The sequence below is a fragment of the Saccharomyces eubayanus genome, chromosome XI, assembly GCF_001298625.1.
Source record: "Saccharomyces eubayanus strain FM1318 chromosome XI, whole genome shotgun sequence".
NCBI classification, from domain to species: domain Eukaryota; kingdom Fungi; phylum Ascomycota; class Saccharomycetes; order Saccharomycetales; family Saccharomycetaceae; genus Saccharomyces; species Saccharomyces eubayanus.
In genome coordinates this window covers 246,946-273,740 of record NC_030970.1, presented here as the reverse complement: position 1 = coordinate 273,740, position 26,795 = coordinate 246,946, and the positions used below count along the sequence as shown (strand labels likewise).

Genomic DNA, 26,795 nt, shown 5'->3' with positions numbered 1-26,795 from the left:
AGGTACTATGGAGTTATATTATGTGGTTACTTTACTTAATGTTAGTTAATCAGTTGCCCGAATCAGGGCTTTTAGGAGTATTTGGAGTGACTTTAATAGAATGAAGATTTAATCCTTTCTTAAACGGCCTTGGCGTAAACGACTCCTGAGATCCCATTGTTGCTATACTACTAGACGACACTTTCCTTACACCCCATCCAACGGGTTTTGAGGGAGCATTAAGTGACCAAGGACTATTAGATAATTCAGAACCTTCTTCAATATGCGACATGGTATTTCCCGATGATGAGCTTACGGATCCTTTTCTGGGCGATGGGGTTGCTGATTTATTAATGCCGAGCTCTTTGACAGAGCCTTCCAAGTATTTTATTCTTTCATTTCGTGTCTCATTTAGTTTAGTATGAGTCTCTAATTCACCCTTTAAAATAGCATTAGTGGTTAGCAGTTCTTGAATCTCCTTTTCTTGAAGTTGAATTTGTTCTAGTAGTTTAACGTTCATGGACTCTAATGCTTCCTCTTTGGATTTTTTGTATTCTAGCTCTTTTTCCAATTTTGAATTAGCATTTACCTGTCGGTCGAAAGATAATTCTAACTGAGCGATTTGCTCACACCTCTTCATTAATATTTCAGAAACTTCGTCATTGATGCTATTATTGGGATTTTCAGTGGTCAATCTGTTCAATAACTGTGCAATACTGTCCAACTGTAGCTTTAGTTTTGTGTTTTCCTTTTTGCTATCATCGTATTTCGTTGCTAAGTCCTCCTTGGAGACAGATTGGCTGCTGTGACCTTTCAAGGTGTCAATTTCGGCCTTTAAAATGTTAATTTGGGAGATGTAATTATCATCTTTAATTTTCATGTCCTGCACAAATAAGTCCATTTTTTTTTTCAAATTCAAACCGCTGGTATTATCCATAACTCTGTTATTAATTTGGCGGATACTGTCACCAAACTTAAGTGTTGATAGAGTAGTTGGTACATTACTTAAAAAGCAAGTCAGAATCACTTTCGTTTTCCTGTTGCCACCAAGAGAGTCTTGTAAAACTTCCGTTAGTTGAGATTCGCGGTAGGTAGAGCTATGTGATGCTTTCGCACTATATATTGAATCCAGGTTTTTAATTTCCAAACACTCTACAGTATTTTTTAAGGCTTCAATGGATTGGTTTAGTTTTTTTAGTGCATCTTGTGATAGCGTATTTTCAGTCCTTTTATCAAATTTCTCTGCTCCATGTAAATCGATTAAATATAAAGAACTATTTTTCAGTATGTCACGCCCTCTATTTCTCTGCTCTATGTGTAGCTGAAAAACGACATGCGATCTTGACCGTTCTGCTTCACTACTATATCCCATCCTATTGCCAGAATTTTGAACTGATTGAATGTAGCTTTTTAAATCCTCGAACGAGCTGACATGCGCCGGGCGAATATCTTTGATTTCCAAGTCCATCGTACTTGAAGAGCGATGTAGTTTTAATGGTTTTCTTTCTGGTAGTGGTACCAATAAATCATACGTTTTTTCCATGTATATTTCGAATGCCAAAACGCTGACACTGAAATTGTTTCCCTTAGTTTTTACCCTGTCTTCCAGTGTGGAGAATAAGGCTTTGCAAATGTTGGGAAGTATTCCCCCGCCATCCTGTGATCCTATAAGAGAATAAGATTTCCCACTAAAGCTCGGCCCGTATGTTAAAATCGTACTATTGTAACCGTTTAGGACGTCGTTTATTGTTGGGTCTAGAAGAAAATCTTGAACGTCTTTTTGGGTGGCATTAGCATTGAAAACCTTGTCAAACTGAAATGTTGAGTGAGTATCCCCAGTTGTATTTTGTAATGGCCCGTTACTTGTACGAAACAACACGGTATTATCAGAAGAGCTAGCTTTGAAGGTTGATTCATTGTTTTGTAGTCCCTTTTCAGGCACCGTCCTCAGGAGAACTTCGATGTGACAGGGTTCACTGTTGTCTACAGTTGGTAATGACACAGAAGAGGCAGTCTGCTCTTTTGACATTAGATTCCAGTGCATTTGATAATTTAGCACTCGCTTTGAGATTATCTTTTATCTAGTTGAAATAAACCCTCTGGTGCTTAGAAAATCCCCCTAGTTATGCAGAATCAATCTATTTCATACCATTTTTTTTTTTTTTTTAGGTTTTCTTTTTTTTTCTTTATTAACTATAAACAGGAAAAAGTAAAATTTAAAATTACAGCCAGGTAGAAGCAAATTAATATCAATAATCTGTAAGTTGCTGACTCTTCTGTACATACCATACTCGATTCATTACTTCTATTGATTTTTTTATTCAAGAAAAGAAGGAAGTATAAAAAAAAAACAGAAATATATATTGATCTTAAGTTAATTATAAATCAATTATAAGTTGATTATATACATCACAAATGGTTCATATTCTGTGTCGACAAGGGAAGCGTATTGATGAAGCGAAGTATCTTGCTTGTTAATTTTCCCTTTTTTGTCTTTGATAAAAGCATTACCACCAAGAAATCCGAAAGCATCAGTTAATTCGGATTTACATCTAGAGAGGTTCTTTGGTGGAACAGCTATGATCTTGATGTTAAAATGAGGTGGTAAACCATAACGCAACACGGATTCCACGTACACTCTCAAGGCCTTGATGTGGAACCAATTTATGAAGACATCAACATAAGCAGTCTTGGCCAATCTAACTAGTTGGACACGTAAAGATTGCTCTAAACTTGCAGCAGAGTCATGTTCCTTTTTCAATTGGTCAATTAGTTCCTCGGAGTAATTGAATTCACGAGGGATAAACTTCTTCTCCCTTGCAGCCGCTGTGAACTCTTGGACATTTTTCTTGAACAAGTGAACATTGAATAAGACATACTCAGCATCTTCGGCAATTACACCTGCAGATGCTGGTACAACGTTCTTGGACAAAGTTTCATAACAATTCTCAAAATCAGATTTCAAACTTTTTGGAACTGCTACAAGAACAGTGGTCAAGTGTTCAGAATGTAGAACAAAATTTTCTGGCTTGACAATATCATGTAAGGATCTAACAGAAAGGTCACCAGTTTTCTTTCTTTCAGCAGCAGCCAGGTTGGTTTTGGCACTATTGTAATTTGCAAATGTAGCTCTCACATCAGCATCCAATTGAGATGATTCGTCAGAAATCAATGTAATCAAATCTTTAATAGACTTATCCAACTTAAACTTTCTAGTTTGCCATTGAAAATTTTCCAAATATTCAGGAACTGGCATGTTGTTGATCGGTAAAGTTTTGTAAGCATTGGTGCTCGTCTCAGTTAGGCCTTGAAGAATTTCAATGATTTTGCCTATAGAAGCTCCAATTTGGTTATCTACTTTAGAAAGCTCTTCCGATTCAACTATTAATGTATCTAAGGACCCGATCTTGAATTCGGGAATTTTAAAATCAGAAACAAATGCTCTACCGCCAATTAAACTCTCGTGAAACCACAAATCGGTTTTGGAACCAGGGGCGGTAACAGGTTGGGCATTTTGAGGTAAAGAGATTAATATAAAATCGTTTGCAGTATATAACGCAGTAGCCATTTTAAAGAATTGATCTAGAAGTAAGTAAGAAACACAAACTYTAGCAACTGCAACTTCTATATACCTCTTTTGGTTTTCTTCTTGAGTGCTGTGACAGTTTTTACTTGAGAATTCTTATTAATCACCAGACGTGCTGCACTATCTTGAGTTCTATTCTAAATCGTTTTCCAGTCTTGATAAAATCCCTTCAAGTACGGGTAACACGCTGCTTATGACTGATACTTCGTTTGGCCTAAAAAAAAAGTTGCATATTTACGTTATTCACAAAGAGATAAAACAATAGGACATGTTCTGCATAATATAAATCCTAATGTGGGAAATTAAGAGTATGTGAAATGTTTTTAAAGTAATCTCAAAAGAACGCAGGATTCAATTGAGAGATTATTACAATATACATAATGATAACATGGACGTTAATCGTTACATATAATTTGACCACGTGTGAACTATAGTGTGCATTATGAACTAGACTTCATAACTTTTAAATTAAAAATTTGTTTCGTTTGAGTTGTATGTATTGTTGTAGAAGAAAAAATGTGAACGTAAAAAGTTATTAAAATCATTTCAAAACCTTACCGTCAGCAATTTCCTTGGATTCACCGTTGACAACAACTGGCTTATCCCAAGCCCACATGTTGTTGACAAATTCCTTGTCTTCTTCGTTGGTTGGGTCCAACTTAGAGTATTCGTAAGATTCCCAATCTGGGGCAACATCGAAAGCTGGAGCAAAATCTTGGCCTCTGACCAGGACGGCACCGACAATACCATTGTTGTTGTTTTCACCGTAGACGACTAGACAACCGAACATGTACTTGGTAGAAGCTGACAATCTGTTGAAGAAACCAGCGACCAAGTTGTTAGACATGAAGGTCAAAGTCAATTCATCGTTGTATTTGTAACCAACCTTCCAAATGGAGTATTCTTCTGGGTTGTAGTGTTCCCAGAACCATGGCAAAGCGACTGGTCTGGTATCTTCGTTAGAGTATTTTCTCTTCCAATCGTCTAAGACGAAAGTGGATCTACCCAAGGCTTCCAATGGATGCTTTGGTTTAGGTTTTTGTTCTTCTGCTGGTTTGGCTTCTTCCTTCTTCTTTTCAGCCTTTGGCTTTTCGGCCTTTGGCTTTTCTGCCTTTTGTTTCTTTGGAGGAGTGTAAGTCAAAGCCTTTTCTGCCAATTTGAATTCAGTCAATTGGGTCTTAAAAATTGGAGAAGCAGCGATAGTGTTGAACCATCTCATTAGTTGAGGGTGCTTGGCTCTCCATTCTGGACCCAAAATAGAGGATAAGCCAAAAGCCCAAGCACTGGCGGCGTGAAGATCAGCCAAAGAGATGTTTTCAGTTGCAACAAAAGTGTAGTCTCTTAGTCTAGCATCGAAAACAGCAGCAATGTTGTCAACCTTAGTGAAAGCAGCGTCAACGTCCTTCTTGTTGTATGGCATCATACCAGAGAAGGAAAAGAATGGACGAGCAATGTTGGAGCACAAATCAGAGTTGGCCAAAGATGACCATCTAAGGATTTGGGACTCTTCAATGAGGTTGGAACCCAATATACGGGCCTTTTCCTTGTCATCAGTGATTAAGTTAGCCACTAAATCGAAAATCATATATTATGGTTGAGATACCATCGATATAAAATTCAGGTTAGTAAAGTCGGTTCCTTTTATATTTCTTCTGATAAAGAATCAGGAGATGTAGACTATTGCTACCGTCTTCGCTTTCATTTTTGCTTTCTATTGAATGTTTTTCTCTGTGAAATATATCAGAAATACAAATATCAACATATGAGAGGTTACCTATTATTACCCATTCAGACAGGGATAACTGTATGATAAATAAAATTTTTCATCATTATATTTCGAGAAAAATAAAATATGAGCAAAAAAACAAAACAAAAAAGATAATGCATAGTTAATGTGGAGATAAAAAAGGAAATAACATACAGTAATATTGGATGGCGATAGCTTCAGTTAGCTTGAACCCCTTTGGCCCCAAGAAAGCTGGAACTTGCTTCAATGGGAACAAGGATGCAAACTCGCTGGCTTGGTCTTTGTCAACGATTTTAACATCTAGTTTGAAGTGAGAAATCAAAGCTTTGGAAGCAAAGTTTCTTGGAGACTTGGATATGTATAAAGTACCTTGAGACATCTTGAATCTATCGAGGGCCAAAATCAAGAGGATTGAATGAGAAGAAAACTGAACAGTAGCTTCAAACAAAAGTGACGAGCGAATGGATCGATTAAATATGAAAAGAAAGATTGCCCATTACAGCTGAAAATTTTTTCTTCAAATTTGTCGGCAACACATGGCGCGTCACCCTGACGGCCCAGTCTCAGACCAAATTAATGAGGGCTGCCACGACGAAGCCTGATGGTAAGTCTACAGGATTTGGCCTTGTTTGTCCCTGGTTAATGGCCAATTTCTGTCAACGGTCATGGCTGGGGCAAAGGCATGCCATTATGCTTGTTTCTAGATAATTTGAGAGTTTAATGGGTCGACTGAGATCTTGGGCATCATCAGCCTTGAACGCCCAGACACCATGCTGAAAATTTTTCAAGATGAAATTTTTTTTTCTCGTCATTTCCGGTAAGAAGAAAGAGAATAAAGTACAATAAAAGAGATGAGATGAGCTAGTGATGAATGGCAAGTTCAGAACGAAACAATCGTAGCAAGCGGTGAAGAAATCTTGGAAGATATAGATTCGAGAAAATAAAGATGAGTAATTCACTGGAGGAGCGCCTTCGTGCCAATTCAAGCGCTTTTGATGGTTTATTGGCTTTAATTCCTGCCAAATACTATTACGATGAAACAAGTCAAGATCAATGGAAGGCCAAGAAGAAAACTAAAGTACAAAGTAAAAGTGACAAAGTGAAAAAACTGGATCCCGAACAACGTGATGATGAAACATCCAGTGCTCTAGAAGTTATGAAAAAGAAGGAAAAAGATGCCAAGCCAGTGGTATTGCCTGGCGAAAAACTCAAGCTCATGCAGAAGCAGAAACAGAAGCAGAAGGAAGCAGCAGTAGAAGAAGAGCAGGACTCCAAGCTAGAGGTGAAACAGGATGGTCCTATAATGGCAGCATTAGAAGAAGAGGAAGATATCAAGGTAATCTTTGATGATGAAGGAAACGAAATACCATTAGAATCTGAGAAAGACACCAAAGAAGTTAGTAAGATTAACGAAAAGAAAACTATCACAGAAGAAGAGAAGTTACAAAAGAAGAAGAACTTGGAGGCTTTGCGTTCTAAGTTACAGGCCAGAATCTCAGATATGAAGACTAAAAGGAAAGCGCCTGGTTCTAGAGAAGCTATTCTTGCTCAAAGGAAACGCAAGGAAGAACTAAAGAAGAGGAAGCGCCAAGAAAACGAACAGGAACAGGAACAAGATGAAAATGGATCTGATTCCGATGTGGACGAAATCGATAGTGATTTGGAAAACAATTCGAAAAGAAAATTCAAGAAGGCCAAAAGGGACTCAGAGATTAATGCAGATGGTGTGATGTTTCAGAATATCATATTTGATGACGGTGCGAGAGCCACGTCAGACCTACAGAGATTGAGAAAGGCTGGTAGAACGAAAGGCCCATCCAAGAACGACGCTAAATCCCAATTAAAACTTTTGGAAGCCAAGAAGAACAAAATGGAAGCCAAGGACGAACTAGAACAAATCAAGTTGAAGGAAAAGGAAAAGTGGCAAAAGGCGATGTTACAAGCAGAAGGTGTTAAGATCAGAGATGACGAGAAGCTGCTTCGTAAAGCCATAAAGAGGAAGGAAACACAAAAGAGGAAATCCGCATTTGAATGGAAAGAACGTAAGCAGGTTGTGGAGGATACGATATCTGAAAGACAAAAGAGAAGAGAAGAGAATCTAAGGATCAGAAAAGACAACAGAGGTAAAAAGAAGAACAAGCAAGAAAAGATGAAAAGAAAATATGTTGGTAGTGCTGTACCAAAGAAAAGAGCCGGGTTCGAAGGTAGATTGAAGACGGGCGGTAAGAGAGGAGGATCCAAATAAGAATAATAAAAACAACAATATCTATATATTTTATATATATGTGTATATATACATCATCGCATTTATTCAATAAGAGGAGCACGGTAGAGTTAGGTTCGATATATGTGTGCACTACTCAACAAGTCATCGAAGGCGGATTATGGAAGTACAAGTGGTAGTGTAGTTTGCAACCTGGATTGAAGGGAGATTGGCAATTGGGGCAGACGAGTTGAGCGTTATGGTATTCCGCGAATGTCATCTCATGACGGCAAACTCCACACACGATCAACTTTTCATCAGTATCGTCGTGAAGATCGTACTTCTGCAAGGAATGGGAACTTAATTCTTGGTGGCACTCGAAACAGGCAAAGTATGTGGCACAGCACTTGAATTTGATGGCTATTACGTCGTTCGGCAGATGCCAGTGAACACACCGAGATTGATCATCCACTGTCTTGCCATGTATGGTGACGTCGGGCATTTGCGTGCGTGGTTGAAGAAAAAAAACAGCAATTGTAGATTGAAAGCTGTACGTAGATTTTTATACTGTATATTTATATATGTTAAGAAAACTTTATAACAGATGTTTAGTTAGTCACCATCATCGCGTCATTGCTGTGTGTTTTTCCAGCTCCGCAGAGAAAACAAGCTCAGTTGAGTAAGATAAGGGTGTCTTTTTTTTTTTTGTTTTTGAATATTTTTTTGACCTTTTTTGAGTTGGTTAAATAAAATAAAGAATTAAATAACACGATATCATAATTCATGAAAGTAGTAGTTTCGTTCCGTGTGGTTTTTTTAGTGATCTATTTACTAGCGACAAAGCTCACACCCTTTTCGATGTTCTTCTTTAGAGTTTCTTTGCATTTCTCTAGCATTTCTTCTTCTTGAGAGGAAAGTTCGCCAATAGGATGAATCTTCTCGATACCGTCTGGGCCCAAGGTGACCGGAGATGCGAAGAAGTCAATGCCTTCGGACTTGAATAGAGGAGAGTCTACAAATGAGGGTTCGATGACGTCTCTTTCGCCCTTGAAGCCCGACAACACGGCGTTGGCGAACTTAGCACCAGCGTGCGCCATGGACAGGGTGGCGGAACCAGCACCGTTCTTGGCCTTGACGACTTCGTCCCCACCAAACTGTATTCTGTGGATCAGCTCTTGCTTTTTGTCGTCGGACATCAACTTATGGGTAGTCTGGGAGATCAATGGGATGATGGTGATACCTGAGTGACCACCGATGACGTTGACTCTTTCCTGAGTGGGGTCGGTGTGTTCCACTTCGGAGATGAATCTGGAGGCTCTGATGGAGTCCAAGGTGGTCACACCGAACAGCTTTTTGGGGTTGTATACACCCTTGCTCTTCAAGACCTGGGCGACAATAGGTACGGTGGAGTTAACCGGGTTGGAGATGACCAAGATGGCGGCGTTGGGAGCGGATTCCGCGGCGGCAACTGCCAAGTCGTGCACGATGCTTGCATTGATGGCGAACAAATCGTCACGTGTCATACCTGGCTTTCTGGGCACACCGGCGGGGATCAGCACCATGTCTGTGTCCTTCAAAGCATTGCTCAATCCGTCCGGCTCTTCTGGAGAAAACCCCTTGACGACGGAGTTGGTTGGGATATGCGACAAGTCTGTGGCAACACCCTTAGCACCTTTCAAGTCGTACAGTCTCAAGTCGGTGACTTTGTGATTCAGCTTTAGAAGCAGCGACAATGGCTGCCCAATACCACCACCTGCACCCAAAACGGTGACTTTATAAGGGTTGGCAACTGTCGAGGAGAAGGCACGTCTGGCTACTCTGGATAACATTGTATGTGGTTTTTTTTTTCTTTGCTTTTTTCTTGTTAATACGTCTATACTGTGTATGTAGTATAAGTGTATGCAGACTCTTGAGTGACAGAACGTAGTACCAACACTCAATGCGCGATCCACTCTTGCAAACCACAACCTATATATATCCTACCATCCCGCCATTGTATTGTATCATCTTTTTTTTCTGGTTTCTGGGATTCTCGCCTAGCGCGTGACTGGGCCAATGAGCGCCGAGTAAATGCCGAGAAGGGGGCGGCCAGGCAGGCCAACGTGCCCAGCCGGCGCCGAGGGTCGCACCAACCGACAGCGCTTGCGGTGTTTGCGATGGATGGAAGTGAGGGATATAATAGCACAAATGATCATTGAGTTTTAGGTTGGTAGTAGTAGTAGTAGTAGTCCTGGTGGTATGCATGTCTTGAGCATTGGCGCCGTTACACAGTAGGCCTGCCTACTCGATGTCGAGGCTGCTGCCCAGGTAGAGGCGGATCTGGCGGGGAGTGGCCGGCAGCACCCTGCAGCGCACGGGGAAGGCGGCGTTCTGAGTCTCGCGGGCCCGGCGGTCGTAGGCCTGCAGACGGTGGCAGCCGCCAAAGGCGTAGTATAGCGTCTGGTCGTGAGCACGCACGCCCAGCACGTCCACGGGCGGCAGCTCCTTGGAGGAGGCGGCGGCTGCCGCCTCCTCCAAGGAGCACGTCTTGCTGGCCGTAGGGACGCCCTTCATAGTGGCCACCATGGCGTCGATCTTCTGTGGATCCAGCACGGGCGCCAGCGGGCGCCTGATCTGTGACAGGGGAATTTCCGTAGGCTTCACACTGTTGCTCTGTAGTGACATCTTGCTTGGTTGGTTGTGGTGATGACCGGTTATGGCTGTCTCGGTGGCTTGCCTCGCCACTTATATACGACTTCGCCGGCTCCTTGGCATCGCACCCTTTCTGGACTTTTGCCTGGCTAATGACTAAAATAGCGGCTAATTCTGGACCCCTGCCGCGCCGCTGCGGGTAACCGTTGGTTTTTCTGGAAATTCAAGGCCCAGGTTTTCGATGTTTGAAGGCCCCCGGTGACAAAGATCTGGTGGTATAAGGTTTGGGCTTACTAATCGTGGAGGAGTAGCGCTCAAAGCTTCGCAGACGTCGAAAGATACGTAGTGCATCTTGGTAGTGAAAGCACTAGATTTTTGTTGCTCTTCTTTTTTTTTTCTCTTTTGTCTACTATGACCGCTTCAGACCAACAGGGGAAATGTCCTGTCGACGAGGAAACCAGGCAGCTGTGGCTGCGAGAACACACTAAAGAATCAGTTCCGGGGGGCCCGGTCCCGCCCAGTGAGCTGGAGTGTTCTGCAAACCCGCAACTGAACGATAAGGACCCTCAGTATGTTACCGACGTGGGGTTGTCGCAGTCCAGAGAGGTCTCCACCATTCCAAGAACCGACTCCGATAAAAACTGGATATACCCTTCGGAAAAGCAATTCTACGAGGCCATGATGAAGAAAAACTGGGACCCGAACTCAAACGATATGAAGGTCGTCGTGCCACTGCACAACTCCATCAACGAGCGGGTCTGGAACTACATCAGAAGCTGGGAGGACAAGCAAGGTGGCGAAGCGTGCGGCGGTATCAAACTGTCTAATTTCAAAGGCGATTCCAAAAAACTTACGCCAAGAGCTTGGTTTAGATCGCGTATCTTGCATCTGGCCAAGCCATTTGATAGACACGACTGGCAAATTGACAGATGTGGCAAGACTATAGATTACGTGATCGACTTTTATTCAAACGACCAAAACGCCCCCGAGCAGCAGCAGCCACTTATTTATCTGGACGTCAGACCGAAACTGAACAGTTTTGAAGGCTTTAGGCTGAGGTTTTGGAAATATCTGGGCTTTTGAGCGGTGACTGACATTCCTGTAAATACAAACACTTTCCCTTCCGTATACATATTTATTTAATCCTATTTAGACATTTGTTTCTGTTTATTTTTTGAAGGCTTTTGGAAACAAGAACAAATATAATCACTTTTTGTTTAAGAAAAGAAATACAACATAACACAACATAACACAATGCTTATTTTTTTCTTTTAAATGCATTCAAACCTCAGTCCCCCCCCTCTCCTTTGTCGCCGTCTCCGTCGTCGTCGTCGTCGTCATCGTCGTCATCATCATCATCATCATCATCATCGCTCTCATCCGAGGCCGTTTCGTTTCGAGTCGCCTCCTCCTCTTCGTCATCGTCTTCTTCATCTTCCTCTTCGTCGTCGTTCCCGTTGTTAATACCCTCCTGTTCTTCTTGTTCTTGCTCTTTGTCTCCCGTCTCTTCATCCCTGGCTTTTCTTATCTCGTTTATTCTCCTCCTCACAATCTCCACAATGTCTGTCCATTCTCTCATGCCACCCATACCAATATCACCGCAGATTAACACTTTCTCTACCGGTTTCAAAACTTGGATGAATGGGTAGTCCTGGATCAACCCAGTCAAATGCTTCTTCGTCATGGGGTTGATGTACATAAAAGTGTTCATTGCAGGTGCAATCAAAACTGGTGTCAACGGTGACCAATCTCTCATCACAGAAGTTAACAGGTTGTTGCATATACCATTGGCCAACTTAGCCAACGTGTTGGCAGACAAGGGCGCGATTAGAAAAATATCGGCCCATTTTCTCAGTTCATGATGTAATATAAGGTTCAGATTTAGGTTAGCGTCATTCTTGTTTACAGTATCAAATATCCATGCATCTTCCTCCCTCCAGATTTTGACGTGCGTAGACATCTTTAGCCCTCTCAAAAAATGTTCTGCGGGCTTTGTCACTATCAACTGAATCGAAATTTTCTCCGGCCCGTATATCTTGAATAACTTGTCAATAATTAAGGGCACTTTTATTGTAGCAACTGACCCCGTGGCGCCAATCAAGATATGGAACTTTTTGTCGTCCTCCTTTTGGAAAAACTCTGTAAAGGGCACACGTGGTCCCGTGGGTGGTGCAATAACCTCCTTATTTTTATGCATAGAGCTGCTGTTAGCCACTAATTGTGCCACCTTGGCGTCCATCGGTTTAGAAGCGTTGGGCTTAGGATTGAAATAAATAAAATCACCAGGCATGTGAACGATAGAATTTTTCTCCATAGAAGGTGAGTCCACTTCATCGTCACATTTGTCTGCTCCATCTGGTACGGGAGTTTTATTACAGTTCCCATCGTCTTTGGTTGTCTTCTCCTTAAATATGACATTCGCTATCCTTTCCTTTTTTTCTATTAGTTGTTGTCTTTCAATTTGTTTTTTCTGCACTTCTTCTTGTATTTGCTTCACCTCTTTCTCTTGTTGTTTTTCTTGACGAAGTTTCTCCTGTAGTTGTTCCTTTTGTTGTTGCTCTTGTTGCTGCATTTGCTGTTTCCCGGGTTTATTCGAAATTGAATATCTATGATGGGGCATTCTTTCCACCTCTGGCACCGTGAATGAAACAGCAGAAGGCAAAGAAGGTGAGAAGCTATTTTGCTGGCCGTTATTCGATGGCACATTCGTGTTAACATATATATCATGGCCATCTCTGGTTCTTTCGCTACTCTGTTTCAAATCAGCAAAACAAAAGTCTCTCAAATTCGTACTAAAGTCGTTTTTATAAATATTTCTTCTATTAGAATTAGACCTCGATTGATCGTCGTTGTTATTAGATCCTTCCACATTTGACTCATCGTGAAGGTTTTTGCTTTTCTCCTTGTTAGTCAATATCGAAACCGGTACTTGTGTAGTAGGCAAAGATGAGGCCAAGTTAGCTCCCTGTTTTCCGTTCATATTCTGAACTGAGTTTGCTTTTCCGTCCGTCATCACGCTCTCTTTGCCACTTTTCACCGTCCTTGTAACCCTTATTTTAATATGAGCACTAAAGATCACTGTTAGTCTTACCTCTCTTTTTTCTGGTTTTTGCTCTCATCTGCGAAAATTTAGTGCGAGTTTTTACGTGCTTTATTAATTTATGATCAAAAAAAAATCCATTTTTACAGTAACGTAATCGTGTAAGCCTCGTTTTGTATGTATTTATTACATAGGTGCATACCGAATATGTACATTATAGTCACCCGAAAGTGTCGAAAGTGGTTTCTAGATCTTTATCATTATCGTCATTAGTGTCTTGCGAAATGGTCACCTGCACGAAGAACATTCTGGCTTCATCGTTTCCCTTATTGACAATGGCATATTCATTGAATGCTGGTATCTGAAAAGTAGAACCTTTGACACTCAAGAATTTATTCTTACATACAGTAACTTCAACGATCCCTTGTATCACATGGAATGTGATATAAGTTCTAAATGAGTTACTTAATTTTTTCTGTCCAGATATGGCTGGCAACTTTAATATCCCACTTGCAAAATGCTCTTTATGTTTGTCAAACATTATCTCAAGGGAAAAATTCTCATCCTTTGTATCTTTTACTTGTTCAGCTTGTGATAAGTTAGGTGCAAATGCGATGATTTCGTCCTTCATCTCCTCAATATTGTCACTGATTTTCACATTAGCCTCTAGTATCCCGTGTCTCAGCCATTCTCCGTTTTCTATACCTCCGGATTCTATCCTTTCTATAATCTCCTCATTGGGATCTTCTGGAACGGGGTTTTCTGTTGTATTTGGATTCTTCTTCGGTCTACCTCTTGGTCTTCCTGTAGGCACATAATTGTATGGCCTAGTTTGTGTAGGTTTCTTTTTCTGTCTTTTCTTTCTTTGAGCTGCCAGGATTTCCTCTTCGTCTTCCGATTCATCATATGTGACAATTTTGTCTATATCGAGAACAGGTTTGCTGGATTTTCTCTTGTACACTATTTTCTCGTTTCTCCAATATTGCAAAGGTGCGACTTTAACTCTCGTGGATTTTCGCAGTCCGTTTCTATCGATTATTGAGTCTGTTCGAACCACATCGGTCGCTTGTCGTTTTATATAGTCATCTTCATTATCATTTTCACTCACTTGAGCCTCTTCTTCTACTTCTTGGTAAGTATCATCACCATTAACATCACTTGGGGAATCCGAGCTGGAATCCAGGGAAGAATCACTTCCAATATAGTCTCTGTCCTCTTCACTTTCAGGTACAAACCCGTCATCTTCTAACTCATCTTCTAATAACGCATTATCAGATGTGTTTAAAGAAGTGTTTCCCCTATCGTCATCATCTTCATCAGCAACCAAGTCAGGAACGTCTGAGTACATGTTTTTATTAGTTATCCTATCGGGAGTCAACCTCACGGAGGGGTCTTCCGAAATATCAAGGTCATAATGGGTAGAATATTTTCTTTTAAAACTAGGCTTGCTTAAATTGTTGGTTTTTGGCGTTCCAATCCCATTGCTTCTGCTGCCTTTTTCTTCTTCCTCTGGATCCTCCTGAATGGGTTCAAATTCATTAGCTGGGCTTTGAAAACTGGACTGATGACTTAACAAAGAGGATCTTCTTGAGCCGTCATTACTGGATGGATTCTGAGCAGCTTCCTTTTCTTGAGGTCGGTATGACTGTAGGAATGGCGGTAATACGTTATCGGTGTTGTTGTTTAATGATGACGGTAAAAACAGTGATGATTTTCTTCTGCTTTTTCTCCTCATACTGATAAGACTAGTTTCATCATCTTTGAAAAAATCATCAATATTCTCCATACTGTATTCATCCTTGGGTATGTTTTGTTTAACATCAATACCAGTTTTACGGGACCTCAGTCCCAGGTTCATGTAGTCCATGTTCCAATTGGTATCTTTCTAGGGACTTCCTAACCTGGTCTGTTTATTCTACCAATGTTTAATACTTTTCTATTTACATTATTATTACCTACGCGTCTTGTAGTTTTTTCTCGAAAATGAAAAATAAATGCATTGATCGCCAAAATTGAATTAGTTTTTAATTACATATACAGTTTTACACATGAGCCGGGATAGGCTTTATTTCCTCTTCTTACCCTCGACTCTAAAAAAAGAAGACTCTTCCCAAAAGACGTAGTGGTTCTTATCCAAAAAATTTTTAACTTGCAGTCGAACTTTCGAGATCCCGCCGACACTATGGATACCTCTACCAGTAACTACAACTAACGGGCTCACGAATTGTACTTTAGAGCCATAAGCATTGATATTATGAGAGTTTAGCTCTCGTTCTGTGACCTCCTTAGACCACCATTTGTTTAGTGCAAGCTTCAAGATTGAAACCGCCTCGTTAGGTAGAAAGCCGTGGAAATCTAATCGGTATGTTTGGAAAAGATTGTTTATAATTGCGACGGCTTCTTCATGGGTTTCCTTATTTTGGAAGGGTGATTTTTTTACACAGTTTTTGTGGGAATTCGGTGGCGTTGAGGGCTTGCTTGAATGTTGCTTACAGTTATCTTGCGATGTCAAAGTAAAGCCTCCGTCAAAATTCCAAGTCTTGGTGATACTTTTGTCATCTTTTATCAGTAAGGAGGATAGGTCTAATACTTTCATTATATCTCCATCGTAAAATTGCAAGCATTTTTGCAGGAATTCATGGTTTATGGCTTTCAGGTCATGGTTTCCTTCAATCATTTCATTTAATTCAATCATTTGGGGGCTACTCGATGAGTGCTTGTAAGTTTTCACCCTTTTGATATTTTCTCCACTTTCTTTTGTCGACTTTTCCCCTTGTTTTAACACATGTGCGAGTCCCATTGATGACTGAACTCGACCGCCTTTCACAGGAGCAGTGAGTCTTATTTTTGAGTTGACAGTGGTTGGAGTTTGTGTAAAATGATCTTTATCATAGTAATCTAATACAATCTTGATAACAGCGCTTATTGAGTCAAAGCTATTTTCGACAAAGTATTTCTGTGCAATATTTTTGGGAGCGTCAGTAAATTTTATTATAGTCTGTATGTGATCGTTTGTTAGCTTCCAGTTGTTTTTTGTTCCATCCTGCTGTACGCTGTCATGGGAGGGGGTTTGGTCTTCTTTAAGCTTTTGTAAGATTTCATAATTTAAAAGATCAGAAATAGTCAATTCCACAGACTTCTCATTGGCTGTAAATTGGTCCTTTATAATATCGCAATCAATGTGAGGAAACATATCGTATAGTTGATGTAGCTCATTATCGGTAGTAGCCACTTCGTCGTTCTCCTTTAGTAGCAGGCATATTGCTAATTCTAGGTCATTATTATTTTTGAGTAAATGCTCTTGTAATATGGATCCAGAAACAGTTGGAAACATATCCATCAAGATCGATATTTGGGAATCATAGTCATCATTGCCATTCATGTTCATTTGATCGATCTTACATGCGCGGTAAGTTTGTTGCCATGAGTGCCTCTTATTGAGAGACTAAATGCGAATGTTGCTATGAAATTTGACTTTTTTTCAATCTTTTCAACTGATCCACAACAACTTTGCCGTTAAAGAGACCTTTCACTTCACGATAAGGAGGCGGTACCGATATACATCTTACTGTATATATATACATACATATGCATATATGTGCAGTATACTATATGTATGCGGCTTTATTGCCTCTTTCTCTAGGCTTGTCTGTGAAACCATAAATAGTATCATTATAAATTTCCAAGCTATTCAGGATTCTTATACATAAATCTCAAGCCCCAGTTCTGTTTACTCAGTTTAGGTATCACGATATGTTTGTTTTCTCCATTAGCCGTTGGGAATTACCTCTAGTATTCGGCTGCTATATGGACTTATCGTGAATAAATTTCTAATTTTACGTTTTAATACATCCTTTGTTAAGATGGTGAGCTTGCATTGAATACGCGATTGCTGTTTTGATGCCTGGATGATACCTTGAGCAGGGACTTGCTTGAGCAAAGAATCTCTACTGTAATTGGCAGTTTTTTTGTTTTTTTGTGATAATGGTGAGTTGATTTTACTCAAAGTAGTATTTCTAGAAAAGTATATTTCCCCCTTGGCCCTCTTATCTTTTAATCAGCTGATTATTTTGGTTCCTTGTCTAGTGATTATTATGCTTATTAAAAGATATATATATATATTATTTTATAATTTTTTTTGCAACACAAGCCCAGCTTAGAATTACAAATCTAGAACAATACTAAGGTTTATTATGATTGATTTCAATCAAGTTAATACTTCTTCCCCTTCGAGACCTGGGAACAGGTATTTGCATGTATCATGTAATTCTCATAAAAATCTCAATATTGAGCTAAACGATACTGTAACGTTTTCATTTCCTTTCTAATGACATCGCTGCCTTCAGAAGTTACAATCGATTTCTTTTAACACATTTGGGCCCAAATTGATGTCCGTTTCTCAAGTATAAATACTATTTGATTCTAAGCAACAGCCGTTATATTTCATGTCATTCTCTAGGGAACAAGCGTCACCTTGGGCCCATTGTAATTCTGTATATGTCTATTTTTCCACTTGCTTCGTTTGAAAACTGTGGGCAGTAAATTTCTGGTACCTGAGCTGGAATTTTATCAGACCGCTTTCTAATTATTAATAGTAGTGAAATTACAGCAGCCTCTGCTAAAAAAAGCGCTCAATCTGTGCGTATGAAGCTTTGCCGGTATATGCTATATAGTGTATTGTGCCGTTTTGCCTTATAGGCACATTTCAAATCCTTTTCTTGCTATGCCCCTATTTACTCCTTTTAAAATTCTTCGGATTGTTATTTAGATCGTGATTCCCTATTTCGAGTACTTTTCTTTGGACCTATGGAATGGCGAATAAGACCTGAAAAATAATACAATTGTGCAGAATTGAAACTGCAGAAGAATGACAACTAGCATACTTGATACTTATCCTCAAATCTGTTCGCCTAACGCTCTTCCAGGTACTCCCGGAAATTTAACCAAGGAGCAAGAGGAGGCCCTTTTGCACTTCAGGTCGATTTTGCTAGAACAAAACTACAAAGAAAGATTGGATGATTCCACACTGTTGCGATTTTTAAGAGCAAGGAAATTCAACGTCAATGCTGCCGTTGAAATGTTTAAGGAAGCTGAACGATGGAGAGAAGAATATGGTGCCAACACTATTATCGAGGATTACGAAAACAATAAAGAATCTGAAGACAGAGAAAGAATCAAATTGGCTAAGATGTACCCTCAGTACTATCATCATGTTGACAAGGATGGAAGGCCGTTGTATTTTGAAGAGCTCGGAGGAATTAACTTGAAGAAGATGTATAAGATCACTACTGAAGAGCAAATGTTAAGAAACTTGGTCAAGGAGTACGAACTTTTTGCCAGGCACAGGGTCCCGGCATGTTCGAGGAGGGCCGGTTACCTGATTGAAACCTCGTGTACCGTGCTGGACTTGAAGGGAATTTCGTTATCGAATGCGTACCATGTGCTCTCTTACATCAAGGACGTTGCAAGTATCAGTCAAAACTATTATCCTGAGAGAATGGGCAAATTCTATATCATACATAGTCCCTTCGGTTTCTCTACAATGTTTAAAATGGTCAAACCCTTTTTAGATCCCGTCACTGTGTCGAAAATATTCATCCTGGGTTCCTCTTACAAAAAGGAATTGTTGAAGCAAATCCCTATAGAGAACCTACCCGTTAAATATGGTGGCAAATCCACTTTGCGTAATTCTAACGATAGGTTGTATTATTCTGATATTGGTCCTTGGAGAGACCCAAAATATATCGGACCGGAAGGTGAAATCCCCAACATTTTTGGTAAATTCACTGTTACCGACTAATCGTGATTTCGATCTTGGCCGCAAGTTTTTCCTATATAGCATGCATATACCTATCTATATCATGTACATATCTCTGTATTGAATAGTATTTAATGACATTTATTCTTGATCGCGTCCTCTTTCGACAAAAACAAAGGCAGCAGAATATTAACATTCAAGGCCACACGCGATAAGTTGAAACAACAGCAAAATAAGAGGCAGAACCACCGGATTGAATTGATATCTTTGTGCGTACGTAGCGGTGTTTCGCATTCTTAATTGTATCATATCATGAGTTCAAACAATGAACCAGCACAAAGTCAAAGACTACATTTCATATTGGACGAATTTTTGTACAACATCAAGCGTTATAAAAACACATTTGAAGGTGAGATTCAGTGGTGCAATGACCTTTCGTTGAACGATTGGAAGACCCACTATCTACAGATTACCAAGTCGGGCTCCTTAACTCATTCAATTGATGAATTAACAGCAGACTCCGCCAATATCCAACCCATTATCAAGCATTTACAACAGTGTGAATTACAGATCACAAAAGACACACAATCACCTTTTATAGATGTTAAGGCAAACTGCAACTTTATAATCCGAGTGAAAGCTTCAGGCAAGGATTTCAAAGTGTACCTTCGAGTCAAGAACTGGGATAGTTTTAAGAGATTGCTGACGTGTTTGATTTGGTGGAGCTCGATGAAGACGAATGGTATATTCAACAAGTTTCAGATATCGGCTCCTTATGAGTATGACACAAAGAAACTGGGGCAGCCAGAAAGTTTGTTGGTCTATAAATTAAATGTTTTTGGACCCATGGTAAAACATACTACTCTTCCACCGGCCACGAATCCTTTAGATAAGCCTAACATAAGTAACAACGATAATAACGGGAAAGGCTGGTTCTCGGCTATGGGCGTTTTTAAATCAGACGGCATACTAGATCTTCTTTTACAAAGTGACGGATCTCCAATTTACTCAATAGACATTACCCAACTTTTAAAATCAGAAATTAGAATCTTAGATTCTTCTGTTCTACAAAATGACAATTGTTTGTTTTTAGGTGAATTGCCGCTCTTACGAAAACAGTTAAATGACGAAAATTTTCACATAGAAAGTATTAATTCTAGTAATAATAACTCTAGTAATATCTCTGAAGAAATTATTATACAATTCCCTTTAAGGATAGACTTGGAAGATTGTTTCGTGGCATTACAATCATACGCTAGGTCAGAATATTTATCTATTACCGGCTCAGATAAATCAAACGGTATGAGGATATCGAATAGCTTCAAGCTTTCTATATTGGAGGCTAATTTTCAATCAATAAATTTAAATGATAAGAATAATACACCGTGGTCAATATTCACTGACATAACGACTTGGGGTCATACATGGGCTAGAACATCAATGGTTCCAGGTTCACCGAATCCATTTTGGAGAGAAGAGTTTCAGTTTGACGAACTGTTGAGACTTGATACTTCCTACCTGGAAATCAAGCAGCTATTTCATGACCCTATCCACTCTAATAACAAAAAGCGGTTACGGTTGGTTGGTAAAATCGGAATTACACAGGAGATGATAAATGATGCGAGATATAACAAGGAAACAAGATTGCCGATCATGGATGTTGATAATCAAAATTTCCAGATCGGTACAATCTGTATCAAGCTCTCCTCAAATTTGAACTTTATTTTGCCATCCACCAATTTTATGAAATTAGAAAAGCTTTTGGCTAATTTGAACTTATCCATGATTTCAAATTTAATATACAAATCTTCTTCATCAATGGAAAATGACAATAAATTGATGCAAATATCTGTAATTTTTCTGGATATTTTCCAATCTACATCTCGGATAGAAGATTGGTTTAATGTTCTTATAGACAAGGAATTGTCCAAGATAGACGGGACAGTTTCGAGAATAAATCAAAAAAATTTAGATTCAAAGCATATCTTTAACAGTTTATTCCGTGGTAATTCTATTTTGACTAAATCGACTGAGCAATATTTTTTCAGGGTAGGCAATGAATACCTGAACGAAGCGCTTGGCGGTATTTTGAAGGACATCATCGAATCAAATGAATCATTTGAATTGGATCCTGCTAGAATAAAAGAAGAAGGAAACAAGAAGGAGAAAATATTAGGGGATAATTATAAAAGATTGTACTTCTGGGTCACGAAGATTTGGAAAAAACTCTACGCAACAAGCAATGACTTACCCATTGAGATTAGGAACGTTTTAAAGATTTTTAGAAAGAAATTAGAGATAATTTGTACCGAAGACATTTTACAAATAATTCTAAACGGTATATCTGGATTGCTGTTTTTGAGGTTTTTCTGTCCGGTTATATTGAATCCTAAGTTATTTAAATATGTTTCCGAAAACCTAAATGAAACATCAAGAAGAAACCTCACTTTAATAAGCAAAGTCCTGCTAAATTTATCTACATTAACACGGTTTGCTAACAAAGAGCCGTGGTTAATGAGTATGAATCATTTTATTGATAAAAGGCGTGATGAGTTGTTGGAATACATCGATAAGATGACACAAAAGAAACTAGATTTCAATTCCAAAAAACTAAATCTAAGTTCCAATATAACAAGACCTAAGTTGCCCATTGACCAAGCAATCTTGGATGATTTGCCTCAGCTCCCTTGTTTAATTGATAAAAACTCCAGAGAAACTGAACTCGTCAACTTGATCATTAATTTCAGTCAAGAAAATGGGAACAAGATGCTAAAAGATAGCCAGATGGAAGAAAACGGAAAGCAAGACTTAACAGGGGGAGATCGTCTTTCTACGAGCAGTAGTATAAATTTGTCGATAAATAGGAAGGATTTAGATTCACCAGTAGGTGCGAAACCAGAAATTGGAGAGTTAGAATTTGAGAGGATAACTGAAAATAATACAGAAGTTTTTGGAGACGATTTAATGAACTTACTCAAGAGTGATGACGGAGGCCCCAAGCATGATAGTTTGGTTAGCAGTATTAATAATAACGTGAACCCTAATTCGACATTCACGACACAGGAGGAGGAGAGATATATGATGAAAGAACTAGAACAAGAGTGCTATTTACTCTACAACAAGATTGACCGTATCACAAAAAGATTATCAGATTACGAATGTGCTTCGAGTAGTCTGTTCGAAGACAGAAAATATTCCATATCACTTTCACATAAGATTTACTATGAGCAATTACGAGAGGGTGATGCTATCGTACTTAAATTGCTAAGCAATCCTTCCATGGATCGGTCTTCTATAAAATTACGAAAATTTTTCAGAAGAGGTGCTAGCAGTAAACTTTACAACATTGGAGATCATTATAATAAGTTTCTGATTGTTGAAGGGATTGGTACTGAATTTTTTAATGGTACGAACAGATTATCATCACGCGGGACATCATTGAATGGCGATGATAAGGATAACCAAACGATACCTTCGTCTTCAAGCTCTTCAAATAAAAGTGGTTTGGGTAATAGGTTTTCTCCCACAAAGTTATCGAGGATGATGAGAAGAGCTCCCAATGGAGATGTACCTAAAGAACAAAGTGCTCATAAATTGACGAGATGGTTCAAGAAAAAAAAGGACCCGAGGGGGCTTGACTGATACTTCTAACCTCTTTTACATCAAAAATTCAAAATTGTTTCATTTTTTGTTTTTTTTTATTTATCTTTTGTAATGATATGTGGCACTTTGTAGTATTAAAAGAGAGAAGCACTATTTTTTTTTCTAAACGATTTCGTATCAAGATCTGAAAAATGTATATATAGAAAAACTATGAACTATGATAAATATATGGAATGTGGAAACCAAATGATACAAATAGATACACGATATATGTATACATATATAAATGATAAAAGGAAAATGATGAGAAATAGAGTAGAAACATAAATACGAAGGTTGGATATTATTAATGAGTTATTTCTAGAATGATGAGAATGCTATCCTGCAAATGAATTTGCCAATGACATTTCGATGAAAGATTTTTTTCTTCCAGCACCAAAGCTTGATTTTGCAAACTGCTGTTGTTGCTGCTGCTGTCTTAATAAATTACATTGATTCGTATTTGCACCTAGAGGGAAATTGAGCATTGATGAATTATTTGAATTTGGTGAGGGTGGATTGGTATCCCCTGTAGTGTTTGAAGAAGAGGATGAATTCGCACGCTGCCTTGCGCTTAAAAAATTTCCAGCGCCGACTTCAGGATYGGCAGTTAAAGTGTCCAATTCAGGAGAAACGTACTTCTCCAAGCCATACAGATGAGTTGGTATCGCTATGGCGGAGGATCTCGATCTTGACCTAGGTAGCGAGAACGATCTTGTATTGGAATGTTCAAGTGAATTGGATGATAAATCCAAACGGGGGGTATCGTTCTTCATTAATGTATTGCCCTTCATTTTGGAATATGCGCCATTAAAAAGCTCTGGTATAGATTGTCTTGAAGAGCTGGAATTTCTTCCATTCGCCAAAAGACCATTTATGTTTGTATTACACTTTTTTAGTGAGTTTCTCATCGTGGTGTTATTGGAGGAGGAGGAAGAGGAGGTAAAGTACGAAGTAGTTTTGGCCTTCCTCAACCCGGGCATAGCTCCGTATTTGGGGTCTCTAGAGTCATGGATAGAGGATGCAATAGAATTCGCATCTGAATTTGCGTCAGATACCGAACCGTTTCTCGAAGGAGCCAAGTCCAAGTTGGCCGGTTGAATTTCATCGATTTTGCACAGGGGGTTTAGTGTGTGTTGACATTTCCCACTACAAGGAGTGGAATCCGACTTGAAATTAAAACTGTTAAGCTTTGCCCTCAGTTCATCATCTGCGTCTTCAGTGTCACAGGCCTCGCAGCATGGGTCCTGGACACCTCTTTCGAAAAAGTTCAAACAGTCCATATCGTCCACCGGAATCCCAGAATAGTCAGCATTCGTTTCTCTTACAGATTGTGGTCTATCTGTTGGCTTGTCCATCCTCATTTTAGGTAGCGGTAATGAGTCCTGTCACGTAGTAGAGGCACACTTGTTCGTTCAGTCGTGTGAAGCACTAACCCAAGCAAAACAATAATAACAACAACAAGAACAAAACAGTAAGGGTGGGCTGAAATAAAAAACAAATTTGCTCTGCATTTAGCGCCATTCGCACCAGCAAACCACATTCATTATTGAAAAAAATAGTCAAAAGTTCCCCCAGATGGCTACCAAAGCTTATTAGCTACAATGGCGTCTCCCTCAGAAAACGCCGCACGGAAAATGCGATTTTCCCTTCCGGGGAAAAGGGAGCCGTTTTTCATTTTTTTTTTAACTTCGACAAGGGCAGTCAGCTAGCTGTTTCTTTTTCTTTTATCAATTTATTTCTGCATACATTAATTATCAGTGGAGTTCCTCTATGAGCTATAAAATTACGTTTCTGTATGTATATTGTGTTTGACCAATTACGTCTGGTGCGCTTTATGGTTTAGCCTCGGATGCGGTGTGTTGGTCCAGCCACTGCTTCAAGTCATTGAACACAGTGTTGAAGTTTTCGTCTGTCTCTAGCGAGAAAATGGAGTGTCTTGCACCTGGGTAGAGCTTCAGTTCCTTGTCGTCAGAGGGACAATCCTGAATGAACTTCTTGGACCCCTTGGGGTCGTTGATGGTATCGTCTTCGCCGTGCATGACAATGACGGGTTTATTTTTGGCAAAGTTCTTCTGGACATAGTTATTCTGGTTCTTGTACAGCTTGGCACCACGTTGCATAAAGTCGTGGATCTGCCTGAATGACCCGTACATTGGAACAGACATAGGGTCGCTACCCAAGAAATCGCGGTACGCTTTATCGGACGTCATACCGTTCAAGTCTAAACCAGTGTCAATCCTCACTTTGGGCAGGAACTTAGCCAGTAAGGGGGCGGCTATTTGGGTTGGCTTGCTGTACATAGTGTGCGGATGTAAGATTATTAACGGCCCTGAACCAATGTACCCGCTTATTTCGTTCTTGTGCTTACCTTGGCACGCATAGTTTAAGCAGATACCGCCCCCCATGGAGTGTCCCCACATGAATAAGGGGATGCCCTTGGCTTTACACTCGCTCAAGTTTCTCTCCACAAAATGTTCAAGGTCATTGAACACTTGGTACTCGTTTGTTACACCCTTCAATTTGCCCGGCGATGTAACACCTGCGCCTCTTTGGTCAAACGTGAATGACTCGTACCCATTGAGGGACAAGTGGTCCATAAGACGGAATTGAATTTTTGTGTACTCGCCAAACCCATGGACTAGCAAGATTCTACCTTTGACCTCGTTAGTGCCATTCTGGACGGGCCAAAGCATGTACCCGAACTTGGCACCATCGAAGGTCTCATACTGCAGTTCCGGCGTTTTCGTTTGCACTTTATAAGGATACTCAACCATGGTTGTCTTCTTCGTCCTCTATGTGTGGAAGCTTACTTCAATAAGCAATGGTCTCTTCTGTATGTCTGTGTTTTGATTCACTTATAGGAAAACTTAGCAAAGCAACGGCAAACAAAAATAAAGTCCGAAGGGGCCCCACCACGCCTCGTAACTAGCGATGGATAATTTGGCAAAAGAAGCAGCACGAAGCACGCATCATGCATCACAAGGCAGTAATGCCAGTTATAAGCCCAGCATCACTTGGGAGACGGGTTCCCACGCTTCACGACTATCCCCAATGGATTAGTCCGCGAGAGCTTCTTCTTCTTTTGCACTCTCCCCTTGATGGCTAGGGGATTGAACAGTGGGGCCTTTTTTTTATCGTGGCCATCGTCTGTCTTGGCAGCATGCTGCCTGTGATTATCGAATGCTCGCTCCACAAGATCGTCAAGCTCATGCGACGTCTCTGTCTTTTCCTGTTGGGAATGGTTGTTGCGGTTTATCAATTCTGCTCTTTGTCCCATTTCTAGATTCCTTTTCCTTAGATTTTCCAATTCTTCGTCATCTTCTTGTTCTTGCTGAATCTTAGCCAGTCGTTTCTCCAGCAGATCCATCTTGTCGTCTGCTTGGTCCTTTATGCCCAATTTCTCATTCTGCTCCGTTTCCTTCTCTCGTACTAATCGCTGGAGTGTGTCATCTATACTTTCCGCCGCCGGTTTTGGTTCAGAATTATCATCGGGCTTCTGTGGGACATAGTTTCTCACACCTCCGATCTCCATCACATAATCAGAGGTACCGGGATCCGTTCTGAATGTAATGGAGTTGGCGCAGCGAGGACATGATATGGTTAACCTGTAGATTTTTATAGAGTCCAAATACTTCTCTTTCAGGAGTTCCTTCTTACCGTTAAACTTTCTACTTTTAGGGATGTATTCGTTACATTCTAAACATCTCATACTGAATGGCGTCATCAATCTAATCGATGCTTGGCTCTTATTCATGGTTTTCAGTTTTTTGGACATCTTCCTGGACAGCTTTTCAGCCTCCAACGGGTTGTAATCCGGTGGATAGTACTTGTTTATAGCCTTTCTTTCAGACATTTTTGTTCTCCTAAATCAATCTTAAGTTTTAACAGTTCGGTTAGTCTTACTAGCAGACTCTATCGAGAATGACCTGATATTGCTTGCTTATTGGGTATTTTTCAGCACGATGGATTCAGCTCTCTCCAGGCTTGTGATTTGGTACTTAGGGAGATTCAATACGGGATGCTACTTTGCTTTTCTTTCTTCTATTTTATATAGAGAATGTGAATTTTTTTTTCTACATGTTTAAATTTTTCACGTAAACCGGGGAAATGAGATGCATACAAAAAGAGTGTTATATAAATACAGTGTAGTGAAAAGAGTACGTTATTGGTTTTCTCGTATTAAATTAGGTTATAGAAGATGAAGAT

At 39.8% G+C, this 26,795-nt stretch overlaps 15 protein-coding genes across 15 annotated transcripts; 4 read left to right on the top strand and 11 right to left on the bottom strand.

The window, feature by feature from the left end:
• Positions 1-49: 49 nt before the first annotated feature.
• SMY1 (Smy1p) lies at positions 50-2,023 on the bottom strand (the record flags this gene model as incomplete). Its single annotated transcript, XM_018366370.1, has 1 exon — positions 50-2,023. The coding sequence occupies one exon, from the start codon at positions 2,021-2,023 to the stop codon at positions 50-52; it is 1,974 nt and encodes a 657-aa protein (XP_018220962.1).
• A 345-nt stretch (positions 2,024-2,368) lies between these two features.
• On the bottom strand, positions 2,369-3,547 carry VMA5 (H(+)-transporting V1 sector ATPase subunit C; the record flags this gene model as incomplete). Its single annotated transcript, XM_018366369.1, has 1 exon — positions 2,369-3,547. The coding sequence occupies one exon, from the start codon at positions 3,545-3,547 to the stop codon at positions 2,369-2,371; it is 1,179 nt and encodes a 392-aa protein (XP_018220961.1).
• Positions 3,548-6,258: 2,711 nt separating this feature from the next.
• On the top strand, positions 6,259-7,557 carry RRP14 (ribosome biosynthesis protein RRP14; the record flags this gene model as incomplete). Its single annotated transcript, XM_018366368.1, has 1 exon — positions 6,259-7,557. One exon carries the CDS (start codon positions 6,259-6,261, stop codon positions 7,555-7,557), a length of 1,299 nt encoding a protein of 432 aa, XP_018220960.1.
• Positions 7,558-7,672: 115 nt separating this feature from the next.
• HOT13 (Hot13p) lies at positions 7,673-8,017 on the bottom strand (the record flags this gene model as incomplete). Its single annotated transcript, XM_018366367.1, has 1 exon — positions 7,673-8,017. One exon carries the CDS (start codon positions 8,015-8,017, stop codon positions 7,673-7,675), a length of 345 nt encoding a protein of 114 aa, XP_018220959.1.
• Positions 8,018-8,339: 322 nt separating this feature from the next.
• On the bottom strand, positions 8,340-9,344 carry MDH1 (malate dehydrogenase MDH1; the record flags this gene model as incomplete). The annotated part of the gene is made up of 1 exon (XM_018366366.1): positions 8,340-9,344. The coding sequence occupies one exon, from the start codon at positions 9,342-9,344 to the stop codon at positions 8,340-8,342; it is 1,005 nt and encodes a 334-aa protein (XP_018220958.1).
• Positions 9,345-9,795: 451 nt separating this feature from the next.
• SRX1 (sulfiredoxin) lies at positions 9,796-10,179 on the bottom strand (the record flags this gene model as incomplete). Its single annotated transcript, XM_018366365.1, has 1 exon — positions 9,796-10,179. One exon carries the CDS (start codon positions 10,177-10,179, stop codon positions 9,796-9,798), a length of 384 nt encoding a protein of 127 aa, XP_018220957.1.
• Positions 10,180-10,557: 378 nt separating this feature from the next.
• On the top strand, positions 10,558-11,229 carry CYT2 (cytochrome c1 heme lyase CYT2; the record flags this gene model as incomplete). The annotated part of the gene is made up of 1 exon (XM_018366364.1): positions 10,558-11,229. One exon carries the CDS (start codon positions 10,558-10,560, stop codon positions 11,227-11,229), a length of 672 nt encoding a protein of 223 aa, XP_018220956.1.
• Positions 11,230-11,434: 205 nt separating this feature from the next.
• CAB3 (phosphopantothenoylcysteine decarboxylase complex subunit CAB3) lies at positions 11,435-13,159 on the bottom strand (the record flags this gene model as incomplete). The annotated part of the gene is made up of 1 exon (XM_018366363.1): positions 11,435-13,159. The coding sequence occupies one exon, from the start codon at positions 13,157-13,159 to the stop codon at positions 11,435-11,437; it is 1,725 nt and encodes a 574-aa protein (XP_018220955.1).
• Positions 13,160-13,406: 247 nt separating this feature from the next.
• Positions 13,407-15,053, bottom strand: MIF2 (Mif2p; the record flags this gene model as incomplete). The annotated part of the gene is made up of 1 exon (XM_018366362.1): positions 13,407-15,053. The coding sequence occupies one exon, from the start codon at positions 15,051-15,053 to the stop codon at positions 13,407-13,409; it is 1,647 nt and encodes a 548-aa protein (XP_018220954.1).
• Positions 15,054-15,251: 198 nt separating this feature from the next.
• Positions 15,252-16,574, bottom strand: CUE2 (Cue2p; the record flags this gene model as incomplete). The annotated part of the gene is made up of 1 exon (XM_018366361.1): positions 15,252-16,574. One exon carries the CDS (start codon positions 16,572-16,574, stop codon positions 15,252-15,254), a length of 1,323 nt encoding a protein of 440 aa, XP_018220953.1.
• Positions 16,575-18,053: 1,479 nt separating this feature from the next.
• Positions 18,054-18,986, top strand: DI49_3284 (phosphatidylinositol/phosphatidylcholine-binding protein; the record flags this gene model as incomplete). The annotated part of the gene is made up of 1 exon (XM_018366360.1): positions 18,054-18,986. One exon carries the CDS (start codon positions 18,054-18,056, stop codon positions 18,984-18,986), a length of 933 nt encoding a protein of 310 aa, XP_018220952.1.
• A 270-nt stretch (positions 18,987-19,256) lies between these two features.
• On the top strand, positions 19,257-22,586 carry BUD2 (GTPase-activating protein BUD2; the record flags this gene model as incomplete). The annotated part of the gene is made up of 1 exon (XM_018366359.1): positions 19,257-22,586. One exon carries the CDS (start codon positions 19,257-19,259, stop codon positions 22,584-22,586), a length of 3,330 nt encoding a protein of 1,109 aa, XP_018220951.1.
• A 338-nt stretch (positions 22,587-22,924) lies between these two features.
• Positions 22,925-23,950, bottom strand: MBR1 (Mbr1p; the record flags this gene model as incomplete). Its single annotated transcript, XM_018366358.1, has 1 exon — positions 22,925-23,950. One exon carries the CDS (start codon positions 23,948-23,950, stop codon positions 22,925-22,927), a length of 1,026 nt encoding a protein of 341 aa, XP_018220950.1.
• A 471-nt stretch (positions 23,951-24,421) lies between these two features.
• YJU3 (acylglycerol lipase) lies at positions 24,422-25,363 on the bottom strand (the record flags this gene model as incomplete). Its single annotated transcript, XM_018366357.1, has 1 exon — positions 24,422-25,363. The coding sequence occupies one exon, from the start codon at positions 25,361-25,363 to the stop codon at positions 24,422-24,424; it is 942 nt and encodes a 313-aa protein (XP_018220949.1).
• A 236-nt stretch (positions 25,364-25,599) lies between these two features.
• YJU2 (mRNA splicing protein YJU2) lies at positions 25,600-26,442 on the bottom strand (the record flags this gene model as incomplete). Its single annotated transcript, XM_018366356.1, has 1 exon — positions 25,600-26,442. One exon carries the CDS (start codon positions 26,440-26,442, stop codon positions 25,600-25,602), a length of 843 nt encoding a protein of 280 aa, XP_018220948.1.
• Positions 26,443-26,795: the final 353 nt, after the last annotated feature.